Source organism: Macaca fascicularis, chromosome 19, assembly GCF_037993035.2.
Source record: "Macaca fascicularis isolate 582-1 chromosome 19, T2T-MFA8v1.1".
In the NCBI taxonomy this organism is placed as follows: domain Eukaryota; kingdom Metazoa; phylum Chordata; class Mammalia; order Primates; family Cercopithecidae; genus Macaca; species Macaca fascicularis.
In genome coordinates this window covers 58971416-58990919 of record NC_088393.1, presented here as the reverse complement: position 1 = coordinate 58990919, position 19504 = coordinate 58971416, and the positions used below count along the sequence as shown (strand labels likewise).

The following is a 19504-nucleotide window of genomic DNA, read 5'->3' as shown; positions in this document are numbered from 1 at the left end:
AAAGCAGAGGGGGCAGGTGGAGGAGAGAGGTGAGAGGGAGAGGCGACTTTGGCCTGGCCTTTGGTTCTGAGCAATGCAGAAGCCATGGAGGATATTTGGGCAAAGGAGGGATACTGATCACCCCTTTATTCACACAGCAAACATTTCCTGACACCTCCTTGGAGCTGGCGGGCCCTGCGCAGGGCGGTGGGGCAATGCAGCTGAGTCAGCCCTGGTCCCTGCCCTCAATGGGCTCCCTGTCTGGCAGCAGAGGCGGGCAGGGACACTGGCAAGTCAAGACCCAGAGGGATACGTGCCACGGTGGGGCTTAGGAGGAACACAGGGGAGGCCCAAGGTGGGGCTTCTAACTCAGCGTGGTGCGTCATGGAATGCTTCCTGAAAGAGGTAATGTTTAAACCGGGAGCTGGAGATGAGTAAGAATGAGCACAGGAAAGGCGAGATGGGGACAAACGTGCAAGGCAGAGAGAACGGCAGGCACAGAGGCCTGCAGGCATGGGAGCCCCGAGTCCCTGCGAGGCTTTGCCGCTCCTCCTCGTGCAGGGTGGTGGAGGGGGTGGCCAGCCCTCCATAAAGCACTGGAATTCTTCTGGCCGGGATGGGGCCCTGGGGAGGGTTAGAGCAGACAGGGCCGGCTCTGGGTGTCAGAAAGATCCCTCTGGGGCCATGTCCAGGAAGGACTGGAGTAGGGAAGATTCTGAGCCAGGAGGTCAGGGAGAGGGCTGGGACAAAGGTCTGGGAATGGATTTGGTAGCCAAAACTGGGACAGTGGCAAGGGTGTCAGGATGGTGAGAACGGATGTGAGGGCTATTTAAGAAGTCCTCACCAAGAGCTGGGAACCCTACTGAATGCGGAGAGTTACGTGTACTCAAAGGCAGTGTAAATCCAAGAGACGTTTCTCCCAAGCAGGCTGAACAAAAACAACAACAACAAAAAGATGTTCGCCACGTATGCCAGTGGCCATGGTAAACCCGGGAGATTCTTTTGCTGAAGGAGGAAGGTTTAGTAAATATGGAGGGCAGGGGCAGGGAGCTGCTGAGGCTGGAGGCCCAAGTGAACACAGACGGTCCTTTAGCTAAACAGGAGGCCCCAGTCTTCATGGGGACAAAGGGACTTTTGCTGTGGCCTGTGTTCTCGGCAAACACAGCCCCTACATAAACACAGCTGAAGGTGGCAGTGGAGCGAAGCACCAGCGTCTCATCCCATCGGGTCCGAAGCGTTCTCCCTGCTGCAGGGATGTGGAGCCCAGTCTCGGAAAGACCGGCTTCCCCATCTTCCACCTGTGTGCTCTCCGGGGGCTGAGTCACTGGAGATCACTGTCAGGTCTGAGGAGATGGGAACATTGAGTGCAGAGATTCTGGAGAAAAGCAGAGATTCCAAACAGGCTCTGAGATCATCTTCCTCCTTCAGCCTGTTTTCATAGAGCCCCTGCCACATACCAGGCAGCAGACGTGGCACCAGGGATTCAATAACAAGATAAACAAGGTCCCTGCCCTCGCGAAGCCTCAGTTCTAATGAGAGCCGTCTCTTCCTTCCACAAAGGTTTACTGAGCACCTCCTATGTGCCAGGGCATAGGGGCAGGTAAAGCCGGTGAAAATCCCTGTGCTGTCAGGGTTGGCACTCAAGCTGTGGGAGAGAGACGACGTAAGAGTAAGAAAGTAAATAAATAAAACATGAGAGACATCCGACAGTGATAAACACCATAGAGAGGAAGAAAACCAGCAATAATAATAAACAAGGAAGCAAACGGATAGAGCAATTACAGATCGAAATAAGGTGTAGGAAGGAAACCCACAAGAAGCTGAGATAGAAACTGGAAGGGAATATGCCAGCTCTAGAGAAGGTGGTCAGGAGATGACCTTTAAGCTGAAATCCGAAGGAATATCACAGGCAGAGTGGTGGGAAGCGTGTCCCAGGCAGAGGGAACAGCAAAGGCCAAGCCTCTAAGTTGGGAAAGCACCTCCTGTGTTAAGAAGATGGAAGATGTTCAAGGGGAGCAGAGGCACAGTACACAATGGGGTGATGAGGTTGGAAGGATGGACAGAAGCCAGAGTGCCTTGGAGGCATTTGGGTTTTATTATAATTGCAGTGGGGACTCACGGATGGGTTTTAAGCAGGTTTTAACATGATACTGTTTTAAGATGACGTTGCTGCCAAGTAGAGAATGGACTTAGCAGGGCGAGGGAGGGAGGGGTTGGGGGTCGAGGCTGGAAGCAACGAGACCAGTTTGGATGCTCTTGCACCTGTGTAGGTGAGAGATAAGGGTGACTTGGAAGAGGGTGACTGAGAGGAGACAAGTGGGCGGATTCTTTACTGTGTACTTTGGAGCTAAGTGACAGGAGCTGCCAAAATGGGAGATGAGAGCGAGGGAGGAATCAAGGACGCTCCCAGGCGTCTTTGACCCAAGCACCTGGGGAGAGGATGCTAACTTAGAGGAGACACAGGGGGAAGGTTGGGGCACACCATGGAGCTTAAACAGAAATAAATGGGGGGTAATAGAGGTGGGATGGGGGGCAGGAATGTTCACTGCCCATCGGCCGAGCCTCAGGGGCCTCCAGCTTTGCACACAGAGGCTGCCTGGCACAAAGCAGTTTTCAGTGCCAGCTCAGAAACGTCTGAGAGATTCACCCGGAGAAAGTTTGGATCATCAACAACACACATGAGATCAGAAGCAGAAAGGCATCAAGTCAGGCTGGCTGGGGTTCAAATCCTAGCCCTTCCATGCCACCTTAGACAACTGACCTCATTTCTCTCCACTTCGTCATCTGTAAAATGGGTGTCATCGTGTCTCATAGGGCTGGTGGGAGAATTAAGGGAGACATGGCACACAGCAGGGACTAGGAAAGTTGCCAACCAAAAGCCCATCAGGACCCGAGGGAACACAGAGACAGGGGTCTGTCCACTCATCCCACGACCATTCACGGCGTGCACACTCACTCCAGGCCGTTCTAGGAGCTGGGGACCCATCAGGGAACGAGGCAAACAAAACTCTCAGCCCTCGCAGACATGGAAACGGATCTGCAGACAGAGTGGCATGGTGTCTAACAGACGAATGATCTGGGTTTGAGGCCTGGCTGTGCCACTTGCCCAGGTTACTTGTCTAAGGCCCAGTTTCCTCATCTATAACATGGTACTAATGAGAGTCCCTCGCCCCACGGGGCTTTCACGAGGATTAAATGTGAGATGTATGTGAAGCCCTTGGTGACCGGCCCCATTGCTATGATAAGTGGACAGAGGGACAGGCACTGGCTGACACACGCAGTGGGGAGCTTCAGGAGAGAGGACCCCCCCAACTTTCAAAGATAGGACCCCCCCAGCTTCTGCATCCCACTACCTCCACGTGGCCAGAGACCACCTCCCCCGCCATTGTTCCCACAGTCACACCCAACCTCTATCTCCATCCGGAAGGGCTCCACCTCTGAAACCACAAAATCCCACAGCCCACAGCCTCCCGTGCCTCTGTGCTGTGGTTGTGGGCGCCATACCTGTTCTTCCACCTTAAAGACGTCTGACCCTCCTCAGGCAGCCTCCCCACCAAGCCCCCTTGTCTCCACCCCCTGAGAACTTTAGGCTGAGTGCAATAAGCAGGTCATAAGAGGACAACTGTAATATGATTCCTTTGGGCCGGGTGCACTGGCTCACACCTTTAATCCCAGCACTTTGAGAGGCCGAGGCGGGAGGAGGATCACTTGAGCCCAGGAGTTCAAGAACAGCCCCAGAGTCCCCTCTGCCCTGGCGACCCTCAGCTCCCCAGTCCCAGCATCCCTCCCGCCATCACCCAGTCCTGCAGGCGCCTTCTCTTTGTCTACATCCAGGAAGTTGGAGGAAAAAAAAATCCACCAACTGCTGAGAAGGTGCCCCTTGAAACATGATCCTCAACATCACCTGGGCCCCTTTGCCGCCACCCTCAGCCTTCCAAGCCCCACCCACCAAGGCCCCTTGAGATGAGCCGACTGACGTCTCCTGGGAAGAAACAAGCCACAGGACAGACCAGCCTCGACTTCCTGCCATCGGGCCCACACCCTACCCGCACCTGACCTGCCCTTTCCTTCTTCCTTCCTGAAACAATGGAAGAGGCTTCTTTCCCCATGTCTGGGGCTGATCCCACCACATCGCTGGTTGCACCATCCACTCCTTTGTTCTTGAACATTTCGTGAGGTGATTAAGAGCTCCCCACCTGGGTTCAAATCATGGCGCCCCCATTCAGCGTTGTGTAACCTTGGCGAGTGGCCGAGCATTTCCGTCCAGGCTTCCTCCATCTGTACAATGAGGGGAGTAACAATACCGGAGGTACTCGCGAGCTCTCCCATGGCTAGGGGAAGGTGTCAGCGAGTTAATTCTCATGAAATTGTTCAAATCGTGTTGGACACACACATCGGTGTGCAAATGAACTTGATAGTGGCCTTGGGAGACAACAGAGGAAGAGTTAAGACCGTGGAGTGGAGGTTCAGACAGTCCTGGAGTCTCTGCTGCCTCCTGCACCTACCAGCTGTGGGACCCTGGACAAGCCACCTCCTCTCTCAGCCTCAGTTTCCCTGTCTGTAAAATGGGGACAAGACAGTGTCTCTCCTGAGGAGTCCAGACTTTCCATGACCTCACAGCCTTCATTGTTTATTCTCCCCTCACCCACTCAGCCCCCTACTGGCCGTCTTGCAGTTCCCAAACCTACAGACCCCTTTCACTGCAGGGAGGCCCTTGGTGCCACCTTTTCATAGACCCGCATAACTTGTAATGTCATATATTGTATTTATTTACTTTCTTTTTCTTCCAGAATATAGAGATCAGTAGGGCAAAGATTTTTTTTGGAAGGGGTATCTTTTGTGCTCATTGCTGTATCCTCTACAACTATGAGGGTGTACACAGTAGGTGCTTGATAAATATTTGCTGAAAAGAGGTGGGGGAGAAAAGGAAGGCAGATGGGAGAAGAGGGAGGGATGAAGGGAAAGAGGGAGGAAAACAAAGGGAAAACACTAACCCAGATAAAGAACTTGGCTGGTTAAACAGAATCTGGTCTCTATACACAATGGAATAGCATTCAGCCTTAGAAAAGGAAAGAAATCCTGGCACATGCTACAACGTGGATGAATGTTGAGAACATTAGGTTGAGTGAAATAAGCCAGTCACAAGAGGACAAATATAATATGATTCCTTTTGGCCAGGAGCAGTGGCTCACACCTGTAATCCCAGCACTTTGAGAGGCTGAGGTGGGAGGAGGATCACTTGAGCCCAGGAGTTCAAGACCAGCCTGGGCAGCATAGGGAGACCCCATCTCTACAAAAAAGAAAATTTTAATTAGCTGGGCATGGTGGTGTGCACCTGTAGTCCCAGCTACTCAGGAGGCTGAGGTGGGAGGATCACTTGAGCCCAGGAGGTTGTGGCTGCAGTGAGCTATGACTGCACCACTGCACCACTGCACTCCAGCCTGGGTGATAGAGTAACACTTATCTCTTAAAAAAAAAAAAAAAAAAAAGGCTGATTCCTACTGATTCCTATTATGTCAGGTACCTAGATCTAGAGTAGTCAAATTCATAAAGACAGAATGTAGAATGATTGTTGCCAGGGGCTGGGGGACGGAGAAGCAGGGTGCTATCATTTAGTAGGTGCACAATTTGGGGACAATGAAAATGTCTGGGGGAGTTAGAGAGTAGTGATGGCTATACAGCAATGCGAATCTGCTGAATCCCATTGAACTGTACCTAAAAATGGTTAAAATGCTAGATTTTACGCTTTTTTTTTTTTTTGGTAGATATGGAACCTCACTCTCTTGCCCAGGCTGGAGTGCAGTGGTGTGATCCCGCCTCACTGCCTGCCTCAGCCTCCCAAGTAGCTGGGACTACAGGCGCGCGCCACCATGCCCAGCTAATTTCTTTTGTATTTTAGTAGAGACAGGGATTCACCATGTTGCCCAGGCTGGTCTCAAAACTCCTGAATTCAGGCGGTCCGCCCTCTTTGGCTTCCCAAAGTGCTAGGATTATAGGCGTGAGCCACTGTGCCCGGCCTATGCTATGTTTATTTTACAACAATTAAAAAATGGTGAAATTTTCTTAAAGTTTAAACATTTTTAAAAAGGTCTCATCTGTCAGGCACAGTGGCTCACACCTGTAATCCCAACACTGGGAGGCCAAGGTGGGTGGATCACCTGAGGTCAGGAGTTTGAGACCAGCCTGGCCAACATGGTGAAACCCCGCCTCTACTAAAAATACAAAATTTAGCCAGGTGCGGTGGCGGGCGCCTGTAGTCCCAGCTACTTGAGAGGCTGAGGCAGCAGAATTGCTTGAACCCAGGAGGCAGAGGTTGCAGTGAGCCGAGATCCCGCCACTACACTCCAGCCTGGGTGACAGAGTGAGACTCCGTCTCAAAAAAAAAAAAAAAAAAAAAAAACAAGGTTTCATCACAGTCCCTGGCTTTGCTGAGCACAGAATACATGTGACCGATTGTTTTTGTTCCAAGTGCTATCCGGATTTTCCTTTCTCATAAACAGCCATCACTGTCAAGCTCCCTTCTCCTCCCCTAACAGCCAAGAGCTGTCTGCACCTGCGGTCTCCTCTGCTCCTCCCAGCTTCCACCCCTAGCACACCACAGAAAACCTTTCTCTCCAGAATCACCCATCACCTGTCTTCCTTCCAGAGGCATCTGACCCCGCCCCCGCCACTCCCTCATTTAAAAAATGCTCTCTGGCTGGGCACAGCACGCTGGCTCACGCCTGTAATCCCAGCACTTGGGGAGGCCAAGGCAGGCAAATTGCTTGAGCCCTGGAGACCAACCTGGGCTACATCGTGAGACCCCGTCTCTACCAAAAAAATACAAAAATTAACTGGTTGTGGTAGCACATGCCTGTAGTCCCAGCCACTCAGGAGGCTGAGGTGGGAGGACTGCTTGAGGCCAGGAGTTCAAGGCTGCAGTGAGCTGTGATTGCACCACTGCACTCCAGCCTGGGCAACAGAGTGAGACCCTGTTTAAAAAGAAATAAAAGCTCTCAACTTTCCCGACACTGCTCCCTCCTGGTGTCCCTCTTAGCTCTTCAATCGCTCCTACCCCTGGGGTAGCTGTGAGTCTTCAGTGGGGTCCTCTCACCGTATACCCTCTCCCTAGGTGGGCTCCACACCGCTGGTGTCCAGTGCCATCTGTGCCATGACGCCCCATCACTCTGAGCTCCAGACCCGAGTATCCCAAAGGATTCTGCTCTCCCCTACTCAGGGTCATGCCACCACCCCCCATTACCCTTGGAGTAAAATTCTCACCCCTGCAGCACCAGGGCCCTACTGGTCTTGGCCACTCCTCTCTCCTATGCTCTGAGCTCTCTCACCATCCTCCTGCCCCACCATCCCTACTGGAAACCACTCACCTCCCTGCTACCCTCTCCTCACACTGTCCATCCTCCCTGGCAAACTCCTATTCATCTGCAGAACCCGGCTAAGACAGCCGCTCCTCCCGGAACCCTTTCCCACACCTGGGGCTCCATCCAGCCCCTCAGCCTCCTCCGGGGGAGCACATGTGACACCAGATGGAGTTTCCTGTGGCCCCGCTGGCCTGTCTCACCAGACCGTGAGTTCACACAGGAGCAGCGACTGAGGCCCGGTGTTCATTCATTCGTCAGATCTTTGTCGATGCCCATGGCACAGCAAACAAGACCATGCCAAGCAGGTGGTGGAGTGGTGGAGCGAGATACCCCGGGAACCTAGAATGTGGTGGGAAGAGGACCCAGCAACCCGGCCACGGCACGACGGGCATTGAGGGCCGGGCTGGGGGCGGCGGGTCCTTGGGAGCCACGGGCAGTGAACAGGGTCTCATCGGCTACATCTCCAGCTGTGTCCCTACCTTTGAGCTGAAGGCCTTGGGAAGCCTTCCAGGCATTCTGTGCCCTGGCTCAGGCTCTGCATAAACACAAGAACCCCCTCTTTATTTATTTGTTTGTGTGTTTGTTTGTTTATTTATTTATTTTGAGACAGGGTCTCACTCTGTCACCCAGGCTGGAGTGAAGTGGCTCAGTCTTGGCTCACTGCAGCCTCTGCTTCCCGGGTTCAAGCGATTCTCCTGCCTCAGCCTCCTGAGTAGCTGGGGCTATAGGCACCCACCACCATGCCTGGCTCATTTTTTTTTTTTTTTTTTTGTATTTTTAGTAGAGATGGGGTTTCACCATGTTGGCCAGGCTGGTCTTGAACTCCTGACCTCAGGTGATCCACCTGCCTTGGCCTCCCAAAGTGCTGCGATTACAGGCGTGAGTCACCGCGCCTGCCCACCCTCCGCCCACCCTTTAAAGAAAGGATTCTCTTGGATCCCAGGGAAAGAGTGGCATAAAGGAGCCGCTCTCGGGCTCCTGGGGGTTGACCAAGGCCTTCTGCTTAAATAGAGTTTCTTTTTAGGAACAAGGAGACCTTGTGTTTACTAGGAAATTCTGTTTTATTTTTAACTTTTTCCTTTGAGATAATTACAGACCCACAGGAGGCTACACACACAGTGTCGGGAATCTCCCTCACCTCCTTCCCCCCCGTGGCGACACCTTGTGTAACTGTAGGTCCAGAATGGAAACCAGGAAATCAGCACAGAAACCAAACTATTAACGAGACTGCAGATCACACTGCGGGTTCATTTTTCACACGCGTTTCTTTGCACACGTGTGTGTGTGTGCACACGTGGGCTTCTGTGTCTCTTTATCTCATGTGTCGAATCGTGTCATCACCGCCACATCCAGCGCAGAGATGATTCGTCACCACAGAGCGGCTCCCTCCTGCTGCCCCATCCCTGGGTCCCAAGAGAATCCTTTCTTAAAAGAGGGGGTTCTTGCCGGGCGCGGTGGCTCACGCCTGTAATCCTTGCACTTTGGGAGCCCAGGGAGGGTGGGTCATTTGAGGTCAGGAGTTTGGGACCAGACTGGCCAACATGGCGAAACCCCGTCTCTGGCGAAACTAAAAATACAAAAAAATGAGCAAGGCGTGGTGGTGGGCGCCTATAGCCCCAGCTACTCAGGAGGCTGAGGCAGGAGAGTCGCTTGAACCCGGGAGGCAGAGGTTGCAGTGAGCCGAGATTGAGCCACTTCACGCCAGCCTGAGCTAAAGAGCGAGACTCTGTCTCAAAAAAATATATATATAAATAAATAAATAATTTTTAAAAGTAAATAAATAAATAAATAAAACATGAAGAGGGGGTTTTTGTGTTGACGCAGAGCCTGAACCATGGCAGAGGAGGCCGGGAAGGCTCCCCGAGGCCTTCAGCTCACACAAAGCAAGACGGCCCGTAGTTAAACAGAAACAGTTCGGGAATCACAGAAAGGCACCTGGGGAGAGATGGGCGTGTGCATCCAGATGCAGGTGCACAGACAGTGCGTCCCCAGGTGCAGAGACAGATCCAGGCCAAGTACCAGCTCAAAGCGCCCACCTAGGTGGGTGTCCAGGTAGAGGGAGGCTGAGTCAGGCTGAGGCCGGGGTAACAGTTGGGGTAGCCGAGGGAGGCAGGCAGCCTCCTGAGTCACCACGTGGTCCAGGTATGGGGCTGCCCAGGCCCACAGACAGACACAAGCATTGGGGAATGTAAGGGGCTGGGGGAGGGGCTGAGGAGGGTAGGCCCTCCCCCAAATGAGGATGGAACCCCCCCAACTCCAGAACCCCTCTGCAGGCTGGCCAGATTCCTTCCCCACCTCATTCACTCTCTCTCTCCTGTTCTCTAACCTCTACCATTTTGAATTTCCGACCCCATCTCTTAAGACTCTGTCCTTCTGTGTCTGAATCTCTGTCCCCTTCTCTTTCTGGGTCTCTGTCCCCCTCTCTGGGTCTCTGTCCCCCTCTCTGGGTCTCTGTCACTCTCTCTTCGCATCTCCAGCTCTCACTTTGTCTCTGTACCTAGCTCTTCCCCACCCCTCTGCAGATCCCAAGTTGGGGAACGGCAGTTCTGGCGCCAACCTTCCTGCTCCCTGCTGGGGCCTCTGCTCCCCCATCTCTTAGGAGTCGAAAGTGAGAAAGCAAGGTGGGCAGCTCTGCTCCAGGTCCAGGTATCTCCCACCCACCTCCTGCCTGTCTTCCATCCCACCCCGCCTCTCCCTCTCTCCCTGGCGCTGCCATCTCTCATCTCTGCCTCTGTCTCCTCTGTTATTGTCCCCATCCCCTGTAGGTGCCCATCCTTCCTGTCTCCCCTCTGCCATCAGCCTGCCTGTCCTGTCCTCTTTCTCCCACCATGTCCCGTCTCTTCCACGTCTCATGCCCACACTGCCTTCATCATCATCATCACTGTTGTTCTGTGTGTTTGTGGTGAGCGCCTCATGGTGGGGGCGTCTCAGCCTCTCTCCCCTCTGTCCACTGTTTTCTCTTTCTGTGTGTCTGTTTGCATTCTGTCTCCACCTTCTTGCCTCCGTCTTTGGCTTTTCTCTCTCCACTTCTCCACACCCGTCTCTCTCTGCACCTCTGTGTCTCCCTCTTCCTCTGTCTTTTTTTCCCACCATCTGCCTTTCCTGTTCCCTGTCACAGCCAGCTTCCACCTCTTTCTCCATCTCCCTCCTCAGTTCCTTCTCTCATGAGCACATCTCCCTCTGTGCTCGCATTCCTGGACCCCTCTCTCTCCACTGTCGTATCTTCTCATTCATTTTCCCAGCCTCTCTCTCTCTCCCCCTCCCTCTCCCTCTCTCTCACTCTCTGTCTCTGTGTGTGTGTGCGTGTCTATGTATCTCTCTGTCTGTCTCTGTCTTTCCATCTCTCTCTGTCTCTCCATCTCTGTCTCTCTGTCTCTGTCTCTCTGTCTTTGTCTCTCTCTGTCTGTCTCTCTGTCTCTGTCTCTCTCTCCATCTCTCCCTGTCTCTCTCCGTCTCTCTCTGTGTGTGTCTCTGTCTGGCTCTCTGTCTCTCTGTCTCACTCTCTGTGTCTCTCTCTGTCTCTCTGTCTCTCCATCTCTTTCTGTCTCTCTATCTCTCTCTCTCTCTCTCCCCCCTACTGTGACTCCCTCTCTCAGTGCCTCTCTTCCTCCCTCTCTCAGCCCCTTCTTGCCCTTTCCTCTGAGGCTCCCCACCCTGGTTTCCTGACTCCACCACCAGATGCACCACCTCCAGCAACTGAGAACCCTCCCGTGCCCACCCTGCCCTGGGGTCCCCTCCCAGGATTCCTTCTAGATTATAGCATCTTCCGGGGGCGGGTTCTCATGAACAATTGTGGCTGCTTTTTTGGCCAGAGAGGGGAGGGAGGGGATGGGATCAGGGAGTTCTGGAATGGGAACCAGGCAATAAAAAAAAAAAAATATCAGAAGCAGGGCAGCAGGAGGTGGGGGCAGGGCCAGCTGTCCTGACCAGGGATAAAAGGCTTTGCCAGCGTGACTAGGAAGAGAGACACCTCCCCTCCTTCCTTCACCAAGACATCAAGGAGGGACCTGCGCCCTGCTCCTCATCCTCCGGCCTGTCGCCCGCAGAGCCTGCAGGCCCCGCCCTCCTGGTCTCTGGTCCCTACCTCTCTGCTCTGTCTTCATGTCGCTGAGGGTCTTGGGCTCTGGGTAAGTGGCCCTCGCTGTCTCTGCCTCTCAGCCCCTGGTTCTGTCGAAGGTTCCTTCTCTCTCACTTTCTCTCTGCATTTGACAGAACCTGGCCCTCAGCCCCTAAAATGTTCCTCCTGCTGACAGCACTTCAAGTCCTGGCTATAGGTAAGAGAAGGGTTGGGTATGACACAAGGGGCTCCCCTGGAGACCCTGAGAAGAGATGGGGAATGGGTCCTTGGGGCCCCTGGATGCTCATGGTGACCTCGTAAGAAAGAACCGGGAGTGGTCTGGGGATCATGGCGGGGTAGCGTGCTGGAGGCCTAAATTCCTAGTTGTGGAGGTGCTGGGAAATGGCGGGACTGGGGAGAGAGGTGTTTATAAGATCTGGTGCAAAATAAATAAGGAATCGTAGAGAACTATTAGGTCCTGAGTGGGTCATAACAGAAAGATCACAGGGTTCTACCTGACTGTGCTAGGAAAGAAAACGTGGGAAAGATGTTTTGTTGTCAGAGGGAAGGTGGAGAAGGACGATGGGGTGGCGGGATCGTGCTGTGGGGTGTGCGAGGTGGCTGGGGGCAAGTGTAGGGCAAGAGATGGTGGATCCTTGGGGTCCCACTGAGTGGGAACTTTGGGGAAGAGACAGGGAGGTCCTGGAATGTGTTGGGGAAGGACTCACTGGGGGGAAATGTGGCATATTTCGAGAAGTGATCACAGAAATTATGGGAGCGTAGAGCTGAGGGTCGTAGATGTAGCAAGGTCCTGGATAAGGTGGCCATGGCACAAAATAAGAGATGCTACGGAGGTGACTTGGGAGGTGAGTCAGAAAACTCTCTGTGTTGGGGCAATAACGGGGTCAATATGGGACATGTCTCACCCTGGGTGGGATGGATAGAAGTGGGCGGTTTAGGGGTTAGACCAAAAGGAAGGGGATTTGTCAGTTCTGGAATCCTACAAACTTGCGAAGTGGAGAGTGTTTGCTCATCTACTTTCCCCACCCAATCCTGTCCACTCCTAGACATGACACGGAGCCAAGAGGATGAGAACAAGATAATTGGTGGCTATACATGCACCCGGAGCTCCCAGCCGTGGCAGGCGGCCCTGCTGGCGGGTCCCGGGCGGCGCTTCCTCTGCGGAGGTGCCCTGCTTTCAGACCAGTGGGTCATCACCGCTGCTCACTGCGGCCGCCCGTAAGTGACCCCCTCCCCTGTCCCTGTGTCCAGCGAATTCTAGAGTCTGAAGCCCTAGAACTGAGCTGAGAACCTGGATCTCTGTGTAGAACCCAATGTAGTGGCTGGCTCCTGGTTTGAGGTCTAGAGAAGAGCCTGGAACCAAAACCACAGCTCGGGATGTGGACTCAGCGTAGGTTCTGAAAGCAGATGGGCAGCTTGGAACCCGTGGGCCTGCTGAGAACCAAACATCTAATCCAGTGATTCATCCAGAGGCCACGCATTACATCAAGACCAAGCTTAGCCCAAACCAGATTGGTGGCTGAATTCAGGACCCCGTCTACATTCAGAAACTAAGGAGACTACGTAGAACTCAGAGCCCAGTTCAGGACCTACAGTCTAGCCATAAATCCAGAACTGAAACCCTGCTCACAGCTGGAACATACAACTCTAAGAATAGAGGCAAAATCTGGAGGCTGTTCCACATCCAAGGTTTCGTTCAGAGTCCAGTCTATAGCTCCGCTATGAGCAGCCTAGAATACAGACTTCAATCCAGTGTTTAAAGCCCAGAATGTGCGTGGCGCAGTGCATGCCTGTAATCCTAGCACTTTGGGAGGCCGAGGCAGGCAGATCACCTGAGGTCGGGAGTTCGAGACCAGCCTGACCAACGTGGAGAAGCCCTGTCTCTACTAAAAATGCAAAATTAGCCAGGTGTGATGGTGCATGCCTGTGATCTCAGCTACTCGGGAGGCTGAGGCAGGATAATCACTTGAACCCAGGAGGCGGAGGTTGCAGTGAGCCGAGATCGCGCCATTGCACTCCATCCTTAGCAACAAGAGTGAAACTCCATCTCAATAAATAAATAAATACATAAATAAACAAATCCCAGAATGGAGATCCTAATCGGAAGCCCCATATAAAACCTAGACCCCTCCTAAATTCTAGATCTGAACTTACAACCCAGACCCCAGCCAAGAAGTCAAAATACCTATAAGCCATGTCTATGCCATAAACAGAAGGTCAGTCTAGAACCTAGAGATCAAAGCTCAGGCCAGAGTCTAGAATATAAAGGCCAGAATGCAAATCAGACTCTAGAATCTTGGATCCAGGCCATAACCTGGAGCTCCAACTAGAACCCAGAGCCCAACCTGAGGTCAAGGGCTCAGATCAGAGTCCAGAACCAAGAGCCCTATAATCCAATATGAAACAGACCTGTAGAATCAAGAGCTCAGACCAGTGTTGAGAGCCCTGACCCCAGCTGGCGCACAGAGCTCATACTGTTGTCTAAGAACGGCTCATAAACCAGAGTTTAATAAGGAACCCAGAGCACTATCCAGAAATCGGAGCTATCAATGTGTCCAGAACCCATAGCCCAGGTCTTAATCCATTGCTCAAAATAAAACCCTCAGCCTATCCCAAAACAGAAACCCAACATCAGACTCTAGGAATTAAGTCACAGCCGGGCACGGTGGCTCATGCCTGTAATTCCTTTACTTGGGAGGCCGAGGGGGGCGGATCAGTTGAGGTTGGGAATTCAAGACCAGTCTGGCCAATATGGGTGAAACCCCGTCTCTACTAAAAAATACAAAAATTAGCTGGGTGTGGTGGTGGGCACCTGTAGTTCCAGCTACTCGGGAGGCTGAGGTGGCTGAGGCGGGAGAATCACTTGAACCAGGAGCTGGAGGTCGCAGTAAGCTGAGATCGTGCCACTGTACTCCAGGCTAGATGACAGAGCGAGACTCCATCAAAAAAAAAAAAAAAAAAAAAAAATCAAGTCATAATCCAGGTTAGATCTAGAATCCTGATCTTAGCATAGAGTCAAAAGTCTAAGATGTCTAGAACCCAGAGCCCAGACTAGAAACGGAATGGAGCCTACTCCAGAATATCAGTTCTGATTTACAGCCTAGAGTCATAATGCAGTTTCACTTACAACTCAAAGCACAGAGCCCAGCACAGACCCTGGAACGGAGCCAAGCTCTCCCAATCATCACCTTCTTCCCAAGCCAGGAGCTGGAGCTCAGCCCAAGAGCAGAAGGAGAGGCAGCTGGGGCTGGGCCGAGAGAATGCCCTGGTCATGGGGAAGGGCACAGGAGGCCAAGAATGCTCGGCCTGCCGTTAGTGAGAAGCAGGCTAGACCTCAGGGAAGACTCATCACCTGGCCAGGGAATCGGGCCGGAGGGTGGGGAGGGGTCTCCGGCTCAGACACTGAGCAGCACTTCTCTTGGGGGTCGTGGCCAGGATCCTTCAGGTCGCCCTGGGTAAACACAACCTGAGGAGGTGGGAGGCCACCCAGCAGGTGCTGCGCGTGGTTCGCCAGGTGACGCACCCCAACTACAACTCCCGGACCCACGAAAACGACCTCATGCTGCTGCGGCTCCAGCAGCCCGCGCGGATCGGGAGGGCAGTCAGGCCCATTGAGGTCGCCCAGGCCTGTGCCAGCCCCGGGACCTCCTGCCGAGTGTCAGGCTGGGGAACTATATCCAGCCCCATCGGTGAGGACTCCTGCGTCTTGGAAAGCAGGGGGCTGGGCCTGGACTCCTGGGTCTGAGGGAGGAGGGGCTGGGATCTGGACTCCTGGGTCTGAGGGAGGAGGGGCTGGGGGCCTGGGCTCCTGGGTCTGAGGGAGGAGGGGCTGGACCTGGACTCCTGGGTCTGAGGGAGGAGGGGCTGGGATCTGGACTCCTGGGTCTGAGGAAGGAGGGGCTGGGCCTGGACTCCTGGGTCTGAGGGAGGAGGGGCTGGGGGCCCGGACACTGGGGTCTTATGGGAGGATAGACCCAGTCATAATCCTGCAGTGCTCCCCCAGCCAGGTACCCCGCCTCTCTGCAATGTGTGAACATCAACATCTCACCGGATGAGGTGTGCCAGAAGGCCTATTCTAAAGCCATCACGCCTGGCATGGTCTGTGCAGGAGTTCCCCAGGGCGGGAAGGACTCTTGTCAGGTAAGGCTCAGGATGGGAGCTGGGGGAGGGATTATGTGGGACTGGGATTTAGGCAGACGATGTCAGGAGCATGGAATTCTGCAGAGGTCTTCAAAAGAGAGTGAGCTGCAGGGATGGAGAGATTCCGATAGCCAGGCTACCCTGCTTCCTAGCCCTGTACCCCCTGGGTAATGGACTCAAAGCATTCATGCCTCAGTTTCCTCATCTGTCAGGTGGGGATAACCCTCTTAGGGTAGTTGGTGGAGTAGGATGAGGCAGGTTGGGGAAAGATCGCAGAGTGGCATCTGCTCATATGGGTCTGGGAAAGGCTGTGCTGAGGCTTCTAGAAATCTGAATGCATCCTTGAGAGAGGCAGAGACGGGGAAATAGAAAAAGAGAGACACACAAGTGTTCTACAGATGGAGCGAACGGAGAGGGGCCCGGTGAGACTCAAGGGACAGGCAGGTGCACACAGAGACAGAGCCAGACCCAGTGGAGGGGGACGGAAGTGCCCTGACCTCTGGGACTGAGACCTCAGAGCTGGGGCAGGACTGTGTCCCTAACTGTCCACCCCAGAGCCTCTTCCTGTCTCCCTGACTATCTCTGCTTCTTGGGTTCTCTGTGCCATGGCTCTAGCCACCTGTCCATCGGTGTCTCTATCTCTGTTCCTCCCCCTCAGGGTGACTCTGGGGGACCCCTGGTGTGCAGAGGACAGCTCCAGGGCCTTGTGTCTTGGGGAATGGAGCGCTGCGCCCTGCCTGGCTACCCTGGTGTCTATACCAACCTGTGCAAGTACCGAAGCTGGATTGAGGAAACGATGCGGCACAAATGATGGTCTTCACGGTGGGATGGACTTCGTCAGCTGCCCAGGCCCTCCTCTCTGCACTCAGGCCCCAGCCCCTCCTCCCTCAGACCCAGGAGTCCTGACCCCAGCCGCTCCTCCCTCAGACCCAGGAGCCCAGGCCCAGCCCCTCCTCCCTCAGACCCAGGAGTCCAGGCCCCAGCCCCTCCTCCCTCAGACCCAGGAGTCCTGACCCCAGCCGCTCCTCCCTCAGACCCAGGAGCCCAGGCCCAGCCCCTCCTCCCTCAGACCCAGGAGTCCAGGCCCCAGCCCCTCCTCCCTCAGTCCCAGGAGCCCCAGTCCCCCGCTCCTCCTCCCTCAGACCCAGGAGGACAGGTCCCAGCCCCTCCTCCCTCAGACCCAGGAGTCCAGGCCCAGCCCCTCCTCCCTCAGACCCAGGAGTCCAGGCCCAGCCCCTCCTCCCTCAGACCCAGGAGTCCAGGCCCAGCCCCTCCTCCCTCAGACCCAGGAGTCCAGGCCCCAGTCCCTCCTCCCTCAGACCCAGGAGTCCAGGCCCCAGCCCCTCCTCCCTCAGTCCCAGGAGCCCCAGTCCCCCGCTCCTCCTCCCTCAGACCCAGGAGTCCAGGCCCCAGCCCCTCCTCCCTCAGTCCCAGGAGCCCCAGTCCCCCGCTCCTCCTCCCTCAGACCCAGGAGTCCAGGCCCAGCCCCTCCTCCCTCAGACCCAGGAGTCCAGGCCCCAGTCCCTCCTCTCTCAGACCCAGGAGTCCAGGCTGCAGCCCCTCCTCCCTCAGACCCAGGAGTCCAGGCCCAGCCCCTCCTCCCTCAGACCCCGGAGCCCAGGCCCCCAGCCCCTCCTCCCTCAGACCCCGGAGCCCAGGCCCCAGCCCCTCCTCCCTCAGACCCAGGAGTCCAGGCCCAGCCCCTCCTCCCTTAGACCCAGGAGTCCAGACCCCAGCCCCTCCTCCCTCAGACCCAGGAGTCCAGACCCAGCTCCTCCTCCCTCAGACCCAGGAGTCCAGGCCCAGCCCCTCCTCCCTCAGACCCAGGAGGACAGGTCCCAGCCCCTCCTCCCTCAGACCCAGGAGTCCAGGCCCAGCCCCTCCTCCCTCAGACCCAGGAGGACAGGTCCCAGCCCCTCCTCCCTCAGACCCAGGAGTCCAGGCCCAGCCCCTCCTCCCTTAGACCCAGGAGTCCAGACCCCAGCCCCTCCTCCCTCAGACCCAGGAGTCCAGACCCAGCCCCTCCTCCCTCAGACCCAGGAGTCCAGGCCCAGCCCCTCCTCCCTCAGACCCAGGAGCCCCAGTCCCCAGCAACCTGATCTTTACTCCGGCTCTGATCTCTCCTTTCCCAGATCAGTTGCTTCAAGCGTTTTCTCCCCACCACGCCCCCACCCTTGCTGTGTCGCCATCACAGAGGAACAGAGGGCAGGAGCACAGACACCTTAAACCGGCATTGCATTCCAAAGAAGACAATTTTTAACACGCTTAGTGTCTCTAAAAACCGAATAAATAATGACAATAAAAATGGAATCATCCTAAGTTGTATTCATTCATCCATTTATTTATTTTTTATATTTTGAGACAAGGTCTTGCTCAGTCTCCGGCTGGAGTGCCGTGACACAATCATGGCTCACTGCAACCTCAACCTCCTGGGCTCCAGTGATCCTCTTACCTCAGCCTGCCGGGTAGCTGGGACCACAGGTGCCTGTCACCATGCCTGGATACTTTTCAAATTTTTTGTAGAGACGAGGTTTCCCTGTGTTGCTCAGGTTGGTCTCGAACACCTGGCCTCAAGCGATCCACCTCCCTCAGTTTCCCAAAGTGCCGGGATTGCAGGTGTGAGCTGTCGCGCCCAGCCTCATCCATTCATTTAATTACTTCAAGAAACAGGTACACAGTGGCCTCACCATGCCCAGCCGGGAGCTGTGTACTGACAAGTGGCTGCCTCCCTCTTTGCGTGGTTTTCCTCGGGAATCCCCCGTCCACCCCACTGTATCAGGTTTCTAGACGGTAACACCTCAGCCCTGCAGAGTGACCTTGAGCACGACTGCCTTCTACCAGCCTCCTCCCTGGAGCCCCTGTGGTCCAGGGCAGAGAACTAACTGCCTTGTTTCCTGGAAAATTCTATGCAAATGAAGATGTCCTCTTTTTCCTAATCAGATCTCAGGTGAGGAGAGTTGAGTTAATCACAGGCTTCAGTTCCTGTCCAGGCAAAGCCTTTCTCTCGTTTTATTAATTTATTTCCACTCTTCATCTCTGGCTGTGCTCCCCTCCCTTCCCACAGGCACCGACACAGATGACTTTGAATGCCCTGCATCCTTGGAAAACAACGCAGTGTCACGGTGTTGTTTCTAATTTACATGAAACCATTGTGTTAGGAATCTCATTCTCTTTCTTACTTTCACTCATCAACAGCTATTGAGTACCTACTACGCGCCAGGCATTGGTCTATTTATTGGGCATCTGCTATGCACCTGGTATTGTTCTGGGTGCTGGAGGAAGCGCTGTGAGCAAGCCAGTCAGAATCCCTGCCCTCACAGAGCTTATATTCTAGCAGGAGATGACAGACAAGAAGCCGTAAACATAATTTTAAAATAAAGCAGAGTCCCTGTGAGTAACGAGGTCAATAAACGTGGGCTGGGCGGCAGGCCCAATGTGTGCCAGGACCAGCTCATACATGCTCGCAGGAGTCTACCGGCAAATTTTCAGGAATTTCGAGAGCTGGTTGCTAAATGCAGCCATTATTAAAAATTAAATTACATAAGCTTATAATTACATAATTGATTGAAAAAATTGTCAGTAAATACTCAAAACTCAACTGTTGCTAATTATTTCAATGAATACCTATGCTTGGGAGTGAGGTATGTCTCTTGTATACGTCTGTAATGATGAGCTTCTGTACATCTCTTTCCAGCTCCCCAACTCTGTATGCACCAGTAGCTTGACAATAGCCAAAGTAGGAGTATTTACTGCACTGAAATTGAAAAACACTAGAGATAGGGCTTTGCTGGACAGTCATTGCTAAACCTTTACCAGGCACCCTTGGATGGGTCTGCCTGGGAATGACCTAATGATCTTAGTGTCTGTCTTCTCAAAGTTCTGTGCTTGGATACTACAGAGTACAGATAAAATAGAATGTTGTACTCACCTTATGTTCTATGGAGACAGC

The 19504-nt window shown here is 54.0% G+C and overlaps 1 protein-coding gene across 2 annotated transcripts; it reads left to right on the top strand.

The window, feature by feature from the left end:
• Positions 1-11298: 11298 nt before the first annotated feature.
• KLK14 (kallikrein related peptidase 14) lies at positions 11299-17862 on the top strand. Of its 2 annotated transcripts, XM_045379834.3 has the most exons (7): positions 11299-11464; positions 11550-11611; positions 12462-12633; positions 14851-15104; positions 15419-15555; positions 16214-16377; positions 17688-17862. In XM_045379834.3, the coding sequence occupies exons 1-6, from the start codon at positions 11439-11441 to the stop codon at positions 16364-16366; spliced, it is 804 nt and encodes a 267-aa protein (XP_045235769.2). In that variant the 5' UTR covers positions 11299-11438; the 3' UTR covers positions 16367-16377; positions 17688-17862. The 2 variants fall into 2 exon arrangements, with proteins under 2 accessions (XP_045235769.2, XP_005590132.3); XM_005590075.5 differs by lacking the exons at positions 11299-11464; positions 11550-11611 and having other exon boundaries at positions 11987-12633.
• The last annotated feature ends 1642 nt before the right edge of the window (positions 17863-19504 follow it).

Excerpts from the sequence above, each read along its gene's own strand:
- KLK14 (XM_005590075.5), top strand. The coding sequence starts at position 12,221 with ATGGCACAAAATAAGAGATGCTACGGAGGTGACTTGGGAGGTGAGTCA. Across the intron at positions 15,105-15,418 it reads AACTATATCCAGCCCCATCG|CCAGGTACCCCGCCTCTCTG; the intron begins GTGAGGACTCCT and ends GTGCTCCCCCAG. Across the intron at positions 15,556-16,213 it reads GCGGGAAGGACTCTTGTCAG|GGTGACTCTGGGGGACCCCT; the intron begins GTAAGGCTCAGG and ends CCTCCCCCTCAG.